At 50.3% G+C, this 16536-nt stretch overlaps 1 protein-coding gene and 1 non-coding gene across 5 annotated transcripts in view; both read left to right on the top strand.

Annotated features, from left to right (window-relative positions):
• Positions 1-913: 913 nt before the first annotated feature.
• The window catches only part of LOC125740591 (phospholipase D1-like), a 37126-nt gene continuing 21503 nt past the window's right edge, over positions 914-16536 (top strand). Inside the window, exons 1-11 of one of the 4 annotated variants that reach the window (XM_049011941.1) lie at positions 914-1129; positions 9463-9642; positions 10669-10835; positions 11328-11467; positions 12055-12166; positions 13596-13661; positions 13810-13868; positions 14307-14399; positions 14488-14640; positions 15104-15253; positions 16069-16152. In XM_049011941.1, coding sequence (XP_048867898.1) covers positions 9495-9642; positions 10669-10835; positions 11328-11467; positions 12055-12166; positions 13596-13661; positions 13810-13868; positions 14307-14399; positions 14488-14640; positions 15104-15253; positions 16069-16152 — 1172 coding nt within the window. In that variant the 5' untranslated portion in view covers positions 914-1129; positions 9463-9494. Of the gene's footprint in view, positions 1130-1177; positions 2158-5814; positions 6289-9462; positions 9643-10668; positions 10836-11327; positions 11468-12054; positions 12167-13595; positions 13662-13809; positions 13869-14306; positions 14400-14487; positions 14641-15103; positions 15254-16068; positions 16153-16536 lie in introns of those variants that run through there. The other 3 variants (XM_049011944.1, XM_049011943.1, XM_049011942.1) reach the window with 3 other exon arrangements.
• Positions 12853-12969, top strand: LOC125740893 (U6atac minor spliceosomal RNA). The gene has a single exon (XR_007397807.1). It is a non-coding gene; the product is annotated as a U6atac minor spliceosomal RNA (small nuclear RNA).

Genomic DNA, 16536 nt, shown 5'->3' with positions numbered 1-16536 from the left:
ATAGGCTTCTAGATGTAGTTACTTCTATTGTTACTGTATTACTATAATGATTATTATGTACGTTTTAAATTATCTTTCCAACTTGCCTACACATTCGACTTTAAGACAGACGTAGGGAACGGGTCTCGTCCGCAACCTGGAAACTGCCGGAACACCGCCTGCTTTTAGTATTAATTTAAGGTTATGTTAGAATGTCTACCTTGTTGAGAAATTTACCTACCTCGGCAGCGACATTCTTGTCTCTGGTGACAGCAGACGGATTGGGAGAGCATGGGGGGTCATGAGGTCACTGGAAAGGGGTGTGTGGCACTCCCGACATCTTTACATGAGGACGAAGGTCCAAGTTTTTATAGTCCTGGTGCTCCCCGTCTTGCTGTATGGCTGTGAGACACGGACGCTATCCAGTGAGCTGAGACAAAGACTGGACTGCTTTAGTACTGCGTCTCTTTGGAGAATCCTTGGGTACCGCTGGTTTGACTTAGTGAGTCCCGCATTGTGAAGGAGCATCAGTTACGGCACTATGGCCATGTGGCGCGTTTCCCTGAGGGTGATCCGGCTCACAGGATTCTCATTGCTGAGGACCCAAGCGGCTGGACCAGGCCGAGGGGACACCCACGTAGCACCTGGCTGCGGCAGATGGATGGCCATTTCCAGAGGGTGGGACTGGACCGTGTATCTGCCTGGGGGATCGCCGGCCCGGACCCCGATGAGTTTCGCTGTGTGGTGGGTGCGGCAACGCGCTGCATCAGCGCATACTCCCCAACCTGACCGGACCTGATGTTCTTTACAGTCCCCTGACGCTGTTTTGCGGGAACGATTGCGTGATTGATGAATGCAACTTAACCGGTGGCTGGAAACTGGCCATGCGAGATAAGACAACTGTGAGGCTTTCAAAATGAAATCTGGTTTCACAGCAGCATACTTGCGAGTCCAGTAAAACCAGTTTATTACGAAGTCTGGACAGGATATGTAAAGCATTACTGATTTCCGCAGGTTTTTGTGCCTCTTGGAGCTTCGAATCTTTCATTTCTGTGAACTTTATCTTTCAATTTATTTGTGCTGTGACTATAAGCGCCAAAATGCCGAAGCGTGATTTGCTGACGTCAATTTCAAAATAGAAATATACACGGTAAGATATGACTTGGCCAGAAACATAAAGGAAAATGAAAGTGGTGCACTCTGACGTGTTATTGGATATGGTTGGGGAGGAAGCTGTGTCTCCAGCCACAGTTTGTCTTATCTCTTTCTCTGTATCTAGCGAGTTACACTACAAGTAGTTTATTGGGTTTGTGTGTGTCGCAGGGTGTGGATGGTATACACTGTTGAAATGGGGGAGGATTGGTGGCTTTCCAGGAATGCAGAGTCACGGCAAGAAACAAGGCTTCTCATGTCAAACTAATTTAATTTATAGTAAACGTATTAAGCCTGCGTTTGGCGGTTTGGCAATTTGTCTCTGGAAATCCGTAAATTAGTCTAAATTAAACTGGCCAGTCAGGCGTGCATACGCAGCAAAATTCCTAGACTTTTCTTATTGACCCTTCGATAATTCCTATGAAAACAGGATTTATTCACGCTGAAAACAAATCGAACTGTGGGTACGACAGGCGCGTAAATGACGTTTGGAGTGACTTTCGTCTGTTTAACATCACACTGTCTGCTCACATTCCTGGGAGAATCACGTAACCGGGTCTTAGGGTACCCAGGAGCGGTCAGACACATCTGATGGCCGCGGGTGTCCCAGGGAGATCACCGAGACCAAAATGTCCGAGGTGCAGGGAGATGAAAGCAGGCAGGGCTGCCCTTTCTCTCCAGCGCGATGTCTCACCCACAACAAATAAAGCGCAGTGTACGATAAAGGGAAGTTGGGCGACCAGCACGTGTATTCCAGTGAGTAAAGCAAAATGCAAGAAAGTAAGAAGGAAACTAGCAGACTAGATGCTGCTACAGTTGCCAATGCCCCTAGCTTCTCTGTGTGCCCGGTGCGTCCATAGTGCATTAAAATAAAGACAAACAGTAATTCCGTACTGGGCGGTCCGTTTGCATAAGGAGCGGACGGATGCCCTGCCCAGCCCGAGGCGCAGCGCGCTCGCCATACATTAATCACTGTAGCCTCCGACCTGCTCAAGCTCCGGCAGCAGCTGCCTTCCGCTTCATAAGGTATGTTTTCTACTTCTTCGCAAAATGCGAACCGGGAGCGGCAGGGCAGATGAAACGTGGCGACTTCAAAATGCTAGTGGTCCGTCGTCGGGTTAAACTGGCGGAAAGCGAAGCGCTCATACTGCCACAGTAATCAAAACCTGCCAATGCAACCCGTAGTTGGAATCTTGTTGTTTTGGTATGTCTCCTTGAAACAGCAATTTAATGTCCATTTAACAAATAAATAAATAGGTGGAGACTTCACCACCCTACCCCCAATACTCAGCCCAAAGTAACACCCTTGTATATATAACAATGGCTTATGCATTTTATAAGTCAGCTGAGGTCCATTTACCGTATATAAACAGAAGTACTCTTAGCTTCCCACAGGCGATTTTCTGTGCTGGGGAAAAGGCAGGAAGTGATCGGGATCTTCCTACACTGGGAGATGTATCCGGGCTGGCTCTGTCCCTGTGCTCCCTGTGACATGAGGCAGGGTCTCTGGATCTACCTGCCTTACAGTGCAGCTGAATAAAAAACAGTCGATGGACAAATCTTGTCAAACGTTTACTTGCCTTTTAAAAGAGTCTCTTAAAGAAAATCGATAACTCGCATCTGGTGAGTGAGCGAGTAAAGTGAGTTTCACCCGGTAGCCAGTCAGGGTGTGACCCTGTCCCCTCCGCATGTCCTACACATGATGTCACTAAGGCACATGCTCTAAGGGTCTCACACTCACAGGCTGGGGCCGGGGAACTGAAGTGGACAGAGTGAGCTGCTATGTTGGAAGCTGGGGGGGTGGGTGTGATATGCTTTAAATGAGGGCTGCTTGACAGCTCACGCCCCTGATTATCCTGCGATATGCTGTCTCAGTCTTAAGGCTTAAGGAAGCAAAGAGATGCGAATCATTCCAGCGGAGGGTAAACAGTGTGGGCCGCGCTGGATTGACTTTGTGGGCGGGTGTCTACAGCGAGGCTGGCCAAGGCCACAGCGCTGCTGAATAAACAGGGCAGAAGGCTTGGGGGGGGGGGGGGGGGTAACTGTCTTAAAGGACCTTGGATTACGTGGGTTTGCGGTTATAATTACAGTGTAGCAGGAAAACTGGAGTGTAGCAATAGGCGAGGAAGTAATGGATCGTAATGAGGGTTGTAATGTGCTCAGTACTACAGCAGGGGGCATAGTGGTCAGAGCACTACGGTCTGGTTCGTAATGAGGGCTGTCATGTGCTCGGTACTACAGCAGGGGGCATAGTGGTCAGAGCACTATGGTCTGGTTCGTAATGAGGGCTGTCATGTGCTGGGTACTACAGCAGGGGGCATAGTGGTCAGAGCACTACAGTATGGATCGTAATGTGCTGGGTACTACAGCAGGGGGCATAGTGGTCAGAGCACTACGGTCTGGATCGTAATGAGGGCTGTCATGTGGTGGGTACTACAGCAGGGGGCATAGTGGTCAGAGCACTACAGTATGGATCGTCATGAGCGTTGTAATGTGCTGGGTACTACAGCAGGGGGCATAGTGGTCAGAGCACTACAGTCTGGATCGTAATGAGGGCTGTCATGTGGTGGGTACTACAGCAGGGGGCATAGTGGTCAGAGCACTACAGTATGGATCGTCATGAGCGTTGTAATGTGCTGGGTACTACAGCAGGGGGCATAGTGGTCAGAGCACTACAGTCTGGATCGTAATGAGGGCTGTCATGTGGTGGGTACTACAGCAGGGGGCATAGTGGTCAGAGCACTACAGTATGGATCGTCATGAGCGTTGTAATGTGCTGGGTACTACAGCAGGGGGCATAGTGGTCAGAGCACTACAGTCTGGATCGTAATGAGGGCTGTCATGTGGTGGGTACTACAGCAGGGGGCATAGTGGTCAGAGCACTATGGTCTGGTTCGTAATGAGGGCTGTCATGTGCTCGGTACTACAGCAGGGGGCATAGTGGTCAGAGCACTATGGTCTGGTTCGTAATGAGGGCTGTCATGTGCTGGGTACTACAGCAGGGGGCATAGTGGTCAGAGCACTACGGTCTGGATCGTAATGAGGGCTGTCATGTGCTGGGTACTACAGCAGGGGGCATAGTGGTCAGAGCACTACAGTATGGATCGTAATGTGCTGGGTACTACAGCAGGGGGCATAGTGGTCAGAGCACTACGGTCTGGATCGTAATGAGGGCTGTCATGTGGTGGGTACTACAGCAGGGGGCATAGTGGTCAGAGCACTACAGTATGGATCGTCATGAGCGTTGTAATGTGCTGGGTACTACAGCAGGGGGCATAGTGGTCAGAGCACTACAGTCTGGATCGTAATGAGGGCTGTCATGTGGTGGGTACTACAGCAGGGGGCATAGTGGTCAGAGCACTACAGTATGGATCGTCATGAGCGTTGTAATGTGCTGGGTACTACAGCAGGGGGCATAGTGGTCAGAGCACTACAGTCTGGATCGTAATGAGGGCTGTCATGTGGTGGGTACTACAGCAGGGGGCATAGTGGTCAGAGCACTACAGTCTGGATCGTAATGAGGGCTGTCATGTGCTGGGTACTACAGCAGGGGGCATAGTGGTCAGAGCACTACAGTATGGATCGTCATGAGCGTTGTAATGTGCTGGGTACTACAGCAGGGGGCATAGTGGTCAGAGCACTACAGTCTGGATCGTAATGAGGGCTGTCATGTGGTGGGTACTACAGCAGGGGGCATAGTGATTAGAATTACGGTCTGAGCAGGGCTGTGGTGAGTCCTTTCTTGCTGTCCCCCTCCAATTCCCTTGCCTATAATGGTTATAAGGTGACAGACGTGGTAGTAATGCCCTGTGGTCCAGCTGGCTGCCACTCTGCAGCCCAGCTCACGTATCGATCTGTCAGATACCAACAGTTTGCTTTGTTGGGAGTGATGTTTACACTTCTTGAGCTGCCAACGTAGTGATTGTATTTCAGAGGAGCCTTAGATAGTTTTTGCTTATACATCTGCATGCTTTGGACCGTTTCGGCAGGGATCCAACAGCAGGTCCCTCCCAGTCTGCAGTTTCCTGTGTGTAGCATCATCAGCCTGGCCTCTCGGTCCTGCTGTGTCAGACTCTCCTTGTTGAACAGCCCTGGTGTGGAAACTTCACTTCCTGTTACATCGCTTCCCTGTATTTAGTCACCATGTCTGAAATGCGTCTGCTGACCACTGTCAGTTTGAACATACACGTTTTGCGATACTAAATGCCATTGAACCGTATTCACCATGCAGCTGCTCCACACTCCTCGCTGAATTTGCCCACGATATCGCGTTTGCGTCCTGCGCTATCTAGTGTGGTTGAATTAGGACTGGTCTGCACTCCAGGGTGGGTGCCATTCTTTCATTTGGTCACCAGGGGGCAGAGGTGGCTCATTTCACAGTTTTTTTTTTTGCTGCATTCAGGAGTCTGCCGAGAAAGTCACAGAAGTTCAGCAAAAGCTTTTCAGCTAAACTCTTTTGGATACTCTGTGACTTCTGGACTGTTCTTGTGATGTAAATGGGAAAGGGGGGGGGGGGGGGGGTTCCCCATTACAGAGAAAACTGCACCATACCCTTAATGTGTCGTAATTTATTTGTATTATCATTGTAAATGATTGCATTTCATTTTTTGTTTTTTGTTTTTGTGCTAAATTTTAGTTTACTATTTTTGTCTAGTGCTATACTGTTTTTCCATTGTTGTTCCAGTTCCCTATGTGTTGCCATGCAACGTGGATAAATGTGTGTCGGGGTGTTTAAGCAGTTGAATTTGGAGTGAATGAGAGGGAGGGAGAGATAGGAATCGAGTTAGAGGGGCTCTGTACTCAGTAGTAGCAGCTCACAGCACATTAAGGGGTGTTTTGCAAACCTCCTCTGCTCAACATCCTCTCCGCGTTGCCAAACTGTGGTGGCACTTTTTGGTGGTGGTGCTCCAGACGTGGGAGCTGATTGCACATATTGATGGGCGTGGGCCTTTGCTCCCAGCTGGCCCAGCTGGAGTGACTGATGGTTTGTTAGGTCCCACCCCCAGAGGGGCTCAGCCTATTAGTGTTTTAGGTAGGCGGTGCTCCTCCCACTTGGCCAGACAGCAGTGCAGCAGTGGAGGGAGAGAGTCGTGTAGGCAAACACCGTGTGGACGTGTACGGGACAACAGAGCCAGGATGGGGGCTCCCTGGGGGCAGGTCAGTGACACGGCACACGTTCCTGTGTGTGTCTGTAACTGTGTGCACGCGTGTGTGTGTGTGTGCATGTGTGTGTCTGTCTGTGTGTGTTTTTTGTGTATGTGCGTGTGTGTACGCGCATGTGTGTCTGTGATGCTGTATGTGCGCATGAGCGTGTGTGTGTGTGTGTGTGTATCTGTGTGTCTGTGTGTCTGTGTATGTCTGTCTGTGCATGTATCTCAGTGTGTATGTGTGTTTATTAGTATGTGTTTGTCTGTGTGTAAAAGCATGAGTTTATCTGTAATGTGTGTAACTGTTTGTGTGTTTGGCAAAACGAGAAACTGTCTGCAGTGTCTGAAGTTTGTGTATGACATGCTGACACTGCCTGTTATTGTTATGTCCTAATGCCGTGTCTCTATGTGTCTCATGTCCTAACACCGTGTATGTCTGTGTCTCATGTCCTAACGCTGTGTGTGTCTGTGTGTCTTATGTCCTAATGCCGTGTGTGTATCTCATGTCCTAATGTCGTGTGTCTCTGTGTGTCTCATGTCCTAACGCTGTGTGTGTCTGTGTGTCTTATGTCCTAATGCCGTGTGTGTCTGTGTGTCTCATGTCCTAATGCCGTGTGTGTCTGTGTGTCTCATGTCCTAACGCTGTGTGTGCCTGTGTGTCTTATGTCCTAACGCCGTGTGTGTCTGTGTCTCATGTCCTAATGCCGTGTGTGTCTGTGTCTCATGTCCTAATGCCGTGTGTGTCTGTGTGTCTCATGTCCTAATGCCGCATGTGTCTGTGTGTCTTATGTCCTAATGCCGTGTGTGTCTGTGTGTCTTATGTCCTAATACCGTGTGTGTCTGTCTCATGTCCTAATGCCGTGTGTGTCTGTGTGTCTCATGTCCTAACGCCGTGTGTGTCTGTGTGTCTTATGTCCTAATGCCGTGTGTGTCTGTGTGTCTCATGTCCTAACGTCGTGTGTATCTGTGTCTCATGTCCTAATGCCATGTGTATCCGTGTCTCATGTCCAAATGCCGTGTGTGTCTGTGTATCTTATGTCCTAACGTTGTGTGTATCTGTGTCTCATGTCCTAATGCCATGTGTATCCGTGTCTCATGTCCTAATGCCGTGTGTGTCTGTGTGTCTTATGTCCTAACGTTGTGTGTATGTGTGTCTCATGTCCTAACGCCGTGTGTGTATCCGTGTCTCATGTCCTAATGCCGTGTGTATCTGTGTCTCATGTCCTAACGCTGTGTGTGTCTGTGTGTCTTATGTCCTAATGCCGTGTGTGTCTGTGTGTCTTATGTCCTAATGCCGTGTGTGTCTGTGTGTCTCATGTCCTAATGCCGTGTGTATCTGTGTCTCATGTCCTAACGCTGTGTGTGTCTGTGTGTCTTATGTCCTAATGCCGTGTGTTTCTGTGTGTCTTATGTCCTAATGCCGTGTGTGTCTGTGTGTCTTATGTCCTAATGCCGTGTGTGTCTGTGTCACCATCTGAGCTGGTTCTCTCATTTACTGGCTGATAGCTTCTCCTTTCTCAGCACTCAGTCCAGGGCCGTAACCGGTGCCATAACTGGGGCACTAACCAGAGCCGTAACTTGGGCCGTAACCGGAGCAGTAACCGGTGCCGCAACCTGGGCTGTAACTAGGGCAGTAACGAGTCTTCAGCTCAGCAACACAGTTTTCTTACCCCTGTTTGAGGCTGCTTGGGGGTCACAGGTTGCAAGTCCCTGGGGGGGGGGTGATGTGGTATGGCCCATTGCCCCCCACTGGGGGTCCTGATCCCCATGTATTTAGATGCATTTCGTTTTGATAGAGAGGTGGGTGTCATGAATATGGAATAAGCAGTGCTCACCAATGCAGTACTCACAACTCAGTGTTACCTTTACAGTGTTACTTCGTGTGTGTGTCATGGTTGGGGGCGTTGGCAGCAGAGCAGCGGGTGTGTTTCTTTATCTCTGTGTGTTTGTATGGGAGGACGGGGCATCAATTATCCTGAGTGCTCCAGGAGAACTCCCCCCCCGCACCCCATGTGGATTAACACCACACCATCCAGTTGGCTTAGTGCTATTTGTGCAGTTTTTGACATGATTCTCCCACACACTGGTTTATTCAGTGATGCTTCCTCTCTGCAGATGCGTAATGCTGCCCCCCTGTGGTCTGTGTGGCCCAGCCTGTGTGACTTAGTACTTTGTATAACTTCTTGTAACAGCGCCCCCTCTTTGTCTGTTCTGTCAGTTTCTGGGGCTTCTGCCAGGGCTGGGGGTCTGACCCCACTGGATGCTGACCTAGACCCTTTAGCACGGTCTGCCATGTGGGGGGTGTGGCCTGGCTCGGAGCCACTTCCCACGGCGGTCATGCGGTCAGTTTGTGGCTTAGGCTCTCTCTCTGTTGATTCCCCTTTAGTCGTGGTCACAAAAAATGCAGGTTAGTTGTGGTTCTCTGGGTACTCGTCCTCATCCATGTGTTTCGAGGGTGGATGCACACGTGTGTTTGCGTGTCTCAGCAAGATGCCTTACCGGCCAGCCAGGCACCATGGCGATGGCGTGGGAGTCACTCGCCTGTGCACTCTTGGGGAGGGAGAGACACCTATGAGGAACCTATTGCCCCCCAAATAAAAACAGTAGGGCAGTAGATGACGAGCCCGCAAACACCCCCCCCCCCCGGATTGGAATGTGGAGCCACATTGGCCACAAACAGGACAACTGGATAGCCCCCCCGAATCTGTTCCTCGCCTCCCACATACCCTCGGTGGGCACACTGCTGTTTCTGCTGTTGTGGTGGGGGTGCAAATTGCATCCATGCATAGTGGCCACATGCTGACCTCCAAGCCACCAACTGGCTTAAGCAGATTTACAACCTTTTTCATCTGGACAAAGCCTCCCCCCCTCACCAGCTTCCTCCTAAGCCACAGCACATGTGCCTCCCAGAGCCTGACCTACATCCCTCCCCCATTCTTCTGCTGGCCTGCGACTCACTGCTCACTGTGGTCTGCTCGTGGTTCTAGCTCCTGTGTGTGCCATGACGGTCAGCAGGGCCCCAGATAAGCTCTCATTGCAGAATTAGTTTTGTCTTGTGTATCATTCACAAATGATGATAGGGGGCGCCATTGAGAGCCATTCCTGGGGTTCTCCCTGCTGCCTTCTCTGTACCCTCTGACGCCTGGGGAGTATGGTCCGTGCTCTGACCTCGCTCCTTCCCCAGGTGAATCCTGCCCCAGGGGCCGTGTGCTAGCCATGCTGCGCCCAGCCGAGTCCACGACCAGCACCCTGCACCTGGTAGCTACAGACATGACTGAGATCATGGAGAACCTGGACACACGAGAACTGGCTTTTGGTGATGGCGAGGAGGCGGAGATTGACAACACCGACTGCGGTCACACTGGTGAGCACGTGTGCGGCCGCCTTTATTGGGCCATAAGCAGGTCCCGATGATCCCCTGAATATGTCATATTACAGTGTAGCCCCTTAACGGAGATTGTGTATCCCGCATGGAAATGATATCAGCAATGAGGGTTGTAATTTAATGGATGTAACTGCAGGGGGCGCATTGATTAGAATGTTGAACTTCCACTGTAAATATCCGCAGTGAGATCTGTAATGTAATGGGTATGACAGCAGGTGGCGTAGTGGCTAGAGTACCTCAGTGGCATACAGCAGTTAAGCAGAAGTTTGCTCAAAGCGTTTAGTGGATGTAAACAGCCCCTATGTTCGAAATTGCCACAAATTTGATAAACACACCTAGCAAGCTACCTAGCAAATACACCTCCTATATCACACCGTTGACGGTGGCACTTTACAGGTTTCATTACAGCTGTGCTTGACATTCTCCTTACACATACAGAGAAAACAAGCTGGTAGCTAAGTATAACCCAAACCCGACATGTGGAATAGCGAGTTCTTTCCTGTCACACAGAATGACATTTACAATATTTTAATTTAGTTGCTACTAACTTCGATGCATTGGTGCAGCAGACTAAGAACACAGTGCCGGTTTAAAACTGGCTAAAACTGGCTAGTTTGACGACCCCGCAAACCGCCCCCCCCCCCCCCCCGGATTGGAATGTGGAACCACATTGGCCACAAACAGGACAACTGGATAGCCCCCCCAAATCTGTTCCTCGCCTCCCACATACCCTTGGTGGGCACACTGCTGTTTCTGCTGTTGTGGTGGGGGTGCAAATTGCGTCCATGCATAGTAGCCACATGCTGACCTCCAAGCCACCAACTGGTCCACAGAACCTTACTATCAAACATATGTTTAGCTGGTGCAGCCCACTGCTGGCCCTCTGGATGGGAGTATCGGTACTAAGGGCTGCAGTGTAATGGATATCACAACAGAGGGTAGTGTGCTAAGCGTACTGGGCTCTCATATGGAAATGACAGCACCCCCCCTTCCTGCCTCGAACAGACCCATGGCTCCCCTTCTCAGCCATCTACAATACCACGGGTTTCAAGGAGACGGGGGCTGTCGTGTTCCTCAACAAGTTGCCCATCACTGCTAAGATCCTAGAGGTGGAGCGCTTCACCACGGCCCAGGAACGCCTCAAGGCCAGCCACCAGAGGAGCGTCTCCAAGGTGGGTCAGCAGTTGCAGACATGGCCTGGGTCAGCAGGGGCGTGACCCGGAGTCAGTTGGGGGCGTGGCCAGGGTCTGGTGGGGACGATGGCCTACAGTCAGCAGGGGTGTGACCCGGAGTCAGTTGGGGACGATGGCCAGGGTCTGGTGGGGACGATAGCCTACAGTCAGCAGGGGCGTGACCCGGAGTCAGTTGGGGGCGTGGCCAAGGTCTGGTGGCGACGATGGCCTACATTCAGCAGGCGCGTGACCCGGAGTCAGTTGGGGGCGTGGCCAAGGTCTGGTGGTGACGATGGCCTACATTCAGCAGGGGCGTGACCCAGAGTCAGTTGGGGGCGTGGCCAGGGTCTGGTGAGGCCGATGGCCTACAGTCAGCAGGGGCGTGACCTGGAGTCAGTTGGGGGCGTGGCCAGGGTCTGGTGGGGATGATGGCCTACAGTCAGCAGGGGCATTGATGGGGTCTGTACCACCGCCCACCCCCTCCCCCCGCAGGTTCCAGCTGTGTTCCGGATTGAGCTCAGGCATGGCTCCTTCACCTGGCTGGTGAAACGTAAGGAAAAGCACTTTCTGGAGCTCCACCGTGAGCTGCTGCGCTACAAGACCTTTCTGAGGATCCCCCTACCGTCCCGCAGGTGAGCCGGGGGAGTGCGGCCCAGGGTGTGGGGCCTGGGGAGGCGCCGGGGTAAATCTCCCTTTCAGTGTCGAACTTGGAGACTTCAATCGAGGGAGACCGGAAAATCCATTGACCCCACTGCTACCAGTCAGGATCGAGAAGGGTATTCATCATGGCCGGGCAGGACAAGGCATTTGGGAGTGGCAGGGGGCTGTCTGGGGGTGCAGACACATCTCTACTGAGCAAGATGGCATTCTGCAGGAACCCCCCCCCCACCCCCACCTGCTGTACGCCTGAAACCTGAGGCTGTCCCAGATGGCATACCTGATCCGCTGCCCCTGCGGTCTGCTCACACCGCCCCTGCCCTTCTCGCACCCGGTGACTCTGCGCTACCCGAGACGTGACCCCCCCAACACACTGTGTCTCAGGTTCCCGGAGGAGCTTCTTTAAGGATCCAGAATTTGCCTCCTTATGGTTCCGGACATTGTCAGTCTGGAGTGTAATGTTAATGTTGGTGTTAGCAGGCTCAGACAACATCACTTCCTGCTGACGACGCTCCCTGTCTCTCCTCTTCCTGTACACCCAACATCCCCCCACCCCCATCAGCCACACAGTTCGGCGCCAAACTGTGAAGCGGAGCGAGGTGCGGCAAATGCCCACTCTACCACGGGGCGGGGGCGAGGACCTGGTGCGGGAGGAGCAGGTGTCCAGCAGGAAGGTGAGGCTCCAGCCTTCTTTCCGTCGGCGCCCCCTGGGGGACAAAATGCTGACGTCTGGTTTTCAAAACTCGTCTGGTTTTCAAAACTGGTGTCATGGATGTCCATCAGTGTGTGGTCCGTATGGAGGCAGCACACCCACAGAGAGGGAGGGCATTGATTTTTTTTTTATTGTACTATTAATTTAGTTGCAAATGCAGCACAACTTATTTTCATGCTATTTCTTAAATGCGTGCCTAGATTAAATGTCACTCGCTATTCATTACTATCATGCACTACGATTATTGATTGGTTCAATTTGAGTTGAGTCCCCTTGGAAGCTTGTGCCACCCAACTTGCTGTTTGTGGTAGCTGTCGGGACTAAACAGACAAATAAAGTCAGTCATCTTCTAAAAGTGAGACTATTTGGCTATTGGGCTCCCCCTCGAAGGAGAGATGTAGTAAGTATCTGAAACATGTCAGTGTGTAACATAGACCTAATAACAGTCACGTGGCTGTGTATGAAGGTTACACTGGTCAGCTCACATTGGCACAGTGTGTCATTATACTGAGTGCTACATGTTAGCTTACAAAAATTAGCTAACTATCAAACTATTGAAAAAACTGTTTTGCAAATATGTCCTTTAGAAGCATATAACACAGATTATTTTAATTATCATTCCTAGTGGTTCCTAAATGCAGTTAAAAGTAAATGTATGAAAGAAGAGAAAGTTGAGGAGGATGGCAGCGATCCTGGTGGCCTTCAGCACACATGTGGTTAAGGCATCGCCACCTACTTCATGGCATTTCTAAGCTAGTTTTTTGTTGGTAGTAAGTGGCTCAGTGGGCTAAGCCTTTGTGCTTGTGTTGGGAAGGTTACTGGTTTGAGCCCAACCTCACCATGTCTGCAGGCCCTTGAGCAAGGCCCTTAACCCCCAGCTCCTTGGGCGCCGCAGCAGGTGGCTGCCCATTACAGCCAGCTTGCTCTCACCTACAGAGAGACATAAAGAGAACTGTATGCATAACCTTGCATTCACAGTGGCAGTGATTTTACATTGGTGATGGTAGATAACTGTATATACTGCATGTTCTTAATTATTTACTAAAGCACTGCATTTCTAAATTCCTTCTTACCCATTGTTTTTCATTCTGGCAAGGCTATAGTCCATGTGTGCCCCTCAAAAAAAGGGATGCATGACACCACTGACTCCATTCAGGGCCTATTGCACGCACTCTATAACAAAAATGCAGCCAATGAGATGCTACCAATCAAAGGCCAATCACAAGCACCTCAGAATCCAAAGCAGCCAATGAGATGGCACCAGTTCATGGCCAGTTACAAATGCTCTGAGAGTTAAAGCAGCCAATGAGATGGCTCCCATCCACTTGGCTTGGCAGCTGTGGTTTTTGGTACCTGTTAATGTTCTCACTGTGTTCTTCCTGCTCCCTTAGAAACAACTGGAAGACTACTTGAATAAGTTGCTCAAAATGCCTGTGTACCGCAATTACCATGCTACAGTAAGTCTGACGTTTATCCTTCCCGCTGTCCTGAGCACCCATTTAAGTGACAGTATTTTGGAGTATAGTGTCTGAATATGTGTGAAAACATCACTATTTTTTCATGGCAGGTAAAGATTCACCATTGGTTCTTCTCTCTGAACCTTAGATGGAGTTCATTGACGTGAGCCAGATGTCCTTCGTTGGTGATTTGGGTCCAAAAGGCCTGTAAGTCAGTTGCTTCTTGGTGGGTTTGTGACAGACCTTCCGGAAGCATCCGAGCGCACAGGGCTGTGCTTGTAATGCTGTCCGTTTCCCAACCTGTGTAGCTGTATCTCCCTTCGATCAGCTATGATGCCCTACATTGACACTTTGAGTTGGAGAATGAGACCTACAGTGTCCCCACTTGGTCGTAAGGTGAAGCCAGAAAATGTAAGCAGATCCCTACTCTGAGGGATTATAGCTCACAGGATCACAGGATCACAGATCTCTGTCAGTCCTAAGAGGGCCTCCTCTGTTCTACCCTATAGCGAGATTTTTGAGTTGGATGAATCAGCTTGTAAAAAATACTGCACTTCTGCTTTAAGATACAGCATTGAACACAATTACTGTTTCTGGCACACCTGTCCATTGCTTCCCCCCCCCCCCCCCCCCCCCCCCGCTTAGGGAAGGCATGGTCCAGAAGAGGTCTGGAGGCCATCGTATCCCCGGTTTGAATTGCTGCGGCCACACCAAAGCGTGCTACCGCTGGTCCAAGCGGTCAGTACGTACCCTGCCTGTCGCCAAGCCACGCCTGCCCCGTAAACCCCTCCCCCTCTGAAGGTCTGTCTGCTATCGCTCCCTGCAGGTGGCTGGTGGTCAAAGATTCATTCCTGTTTTACATGAAACCTGACTCTGGCGCCATCTCCTTCGTCCTCCTGGTGGATAAGAAGTTTAGCATCAAGATGGACTCCAAAGACACGGAGACCAAGCATGGAGTTCGCATCGACAGCTTGTCCAGGTGCTACATCCCCCATGACGTGCCTAATGAACGTTCAGTCATCGTTCTACATGCGTTCTTATGACATTCTGCATGTTTTGTCATTCCAGATACGTTTTATCATATGCTTTTGTTCTCCATGTTTTATCGATATTCCACATGCATTTCGTCAGTGTGGTACAAATGTTTTATTCGAAATTCTACATTATTGTTATCAAGATTCTACGTGCATTCACCAACATTCTGTAAACGTTTTTGTCAGCATTCTACAAATGTTTTATCTACATCTTTAATGCACTCTCCAACAATTTACATACATTTTATTAGTGTTCCTCATGTTTGACCAACATTCCCCGTGCCTTTGCTGACACCTGTGTGTGTTCTGTTAACACTCCATACATTCACTTGGCAAAAGTTCATTCCACAGCTTCTTATCAAGAGCTGTACTGTATTGTGTTGAAACATGCGGTGTTGCCTCCTGCAGGACACTGGTGCTGAAGTTTTCCAGCTACCGGCATGCGCGTTGGTGGGGGCAGACCATCGAGGACTTTGTGCAGAGGCACGGACAGGCGTTCCTGCAGGACCACCGCTTCGGGTCCTTCGCCAGGGAGGAGGAGAACACCCTGGCCAAATGGTAACCATAGCGATGCCACGGCGCCTGCTGCACCTTTTCTTCTGCCCATCATCATTCTCACCCTGCCCGTCCATTTTAGCCACAGAGCCTTTGTGTGTGTGTGTGTGTGTGTGTGTGTGTGTGTGTGTGTGTGTGTGGATTAGGTTTTTATTACAATGTAACAAAAACCTGTTATTTTGACATTGTGGTGACCATTTTTCAGGATCTGTGAATGCCATCAAAATACTAAAAATGCCAAAATGTCTTTTGTTTGGTTACTAATGGTTAGATTTAGGGCTGGGTAGGGGTTAAGGTCATCATGTAGGGATTAGAGTTGTAGAGTCCCCACAAAGATATAATTACAAACCTGTGCATGTGTGTGTGTGTCTGTGTGTGTGTGTGTCTGTGTTTACAAAATGGATGAAGTCCCCGGATCAGGCACATTGTTGTCCTTGTCATTAAGTCTATTTTCCTAAAACTGAACTTTTGACTGATTTGTTTTCATGTTGATTTTTGCTGCCGAGCTCCTTCTGTTGCATGTACATTTCTGCTGCTTCACCAATTTATATGCCAACTGCTTTCTTGCTTTCAAACCTGCTGCTAACTACTACACCCCCTGCTGTGCCACAAAGCACAGTCCACCTGCTTCCAGATAAAATTCTGACAGTTGTGCACTGGAGTTCTTCAGCTGGAGGGTGACATGAAATGTTAAAATAGAACTCAGACAGAGCAGACGGTGGTAAACATCTAACAGTGCAGAATATCGGTTGCTGTAAGAGGAAGTGGGAGTACAGACTGACATTTTTAACTCAAGACATGTTCCTTCTGCTTTCTAGGTACATCAACGGGAAATCCTATATGGAGGATGTAGCCAACGCGCTTGAAGCAGCGAAAGAGGAAATCTTCATAACTGATTGGTGGTGCGTTGGCAAAACCGGACCGATTACAGGACTGGCTCGAACCCGTACCCCCCTGCTTCCCTTGGCCCCTGCTGGGAGCAGCTCTCAAGTTACTATAGCAACCTTGAGATGGGCTGGTGCCTTGCTGGAGGGAAAGATGTGGTGGGTGGTGGATCGTGCAGGAGGTGGATGCAGTCTCTGCTGGATTCCTTCTGTGCTGCAAACTCTTCTGGAATGTTCCAGGATTGCAGCAGAAACCTTCTGAAGTTCTGAGGCATCATGGGCACCGTGTCGGTCACCCTGGCCCATCCCCTCAGCTTCCTACCCCTTCGCTGTCCCCCTGTGTCCCCCCAAGGTTTCCACCGCTGCCTGCACATCCCATCCCCTGTCGTAGGCGTGTCACCA

The sequence above is a fragment of the Brienomyrus brachyistius genome, chromosome 4 (assembly GCF_023856365.1).
Source record: "Brienomyrus brachyistius isolate T26 chromosome 4, BBRACH_0.4, whole genome shotgun sequence".
NCBI classification, from domain to species: Eukaryota; Metazoa; Chordata; class Actinopteri; order Osteoglossiformes; family Mormyridae; genus Brienomyrus; species Brienomyrus brachyistius.
Note: the sequence above shows the minus strand (reverse complement) of the source record. Positions and strands in the feature narration are given on the sequence as shown.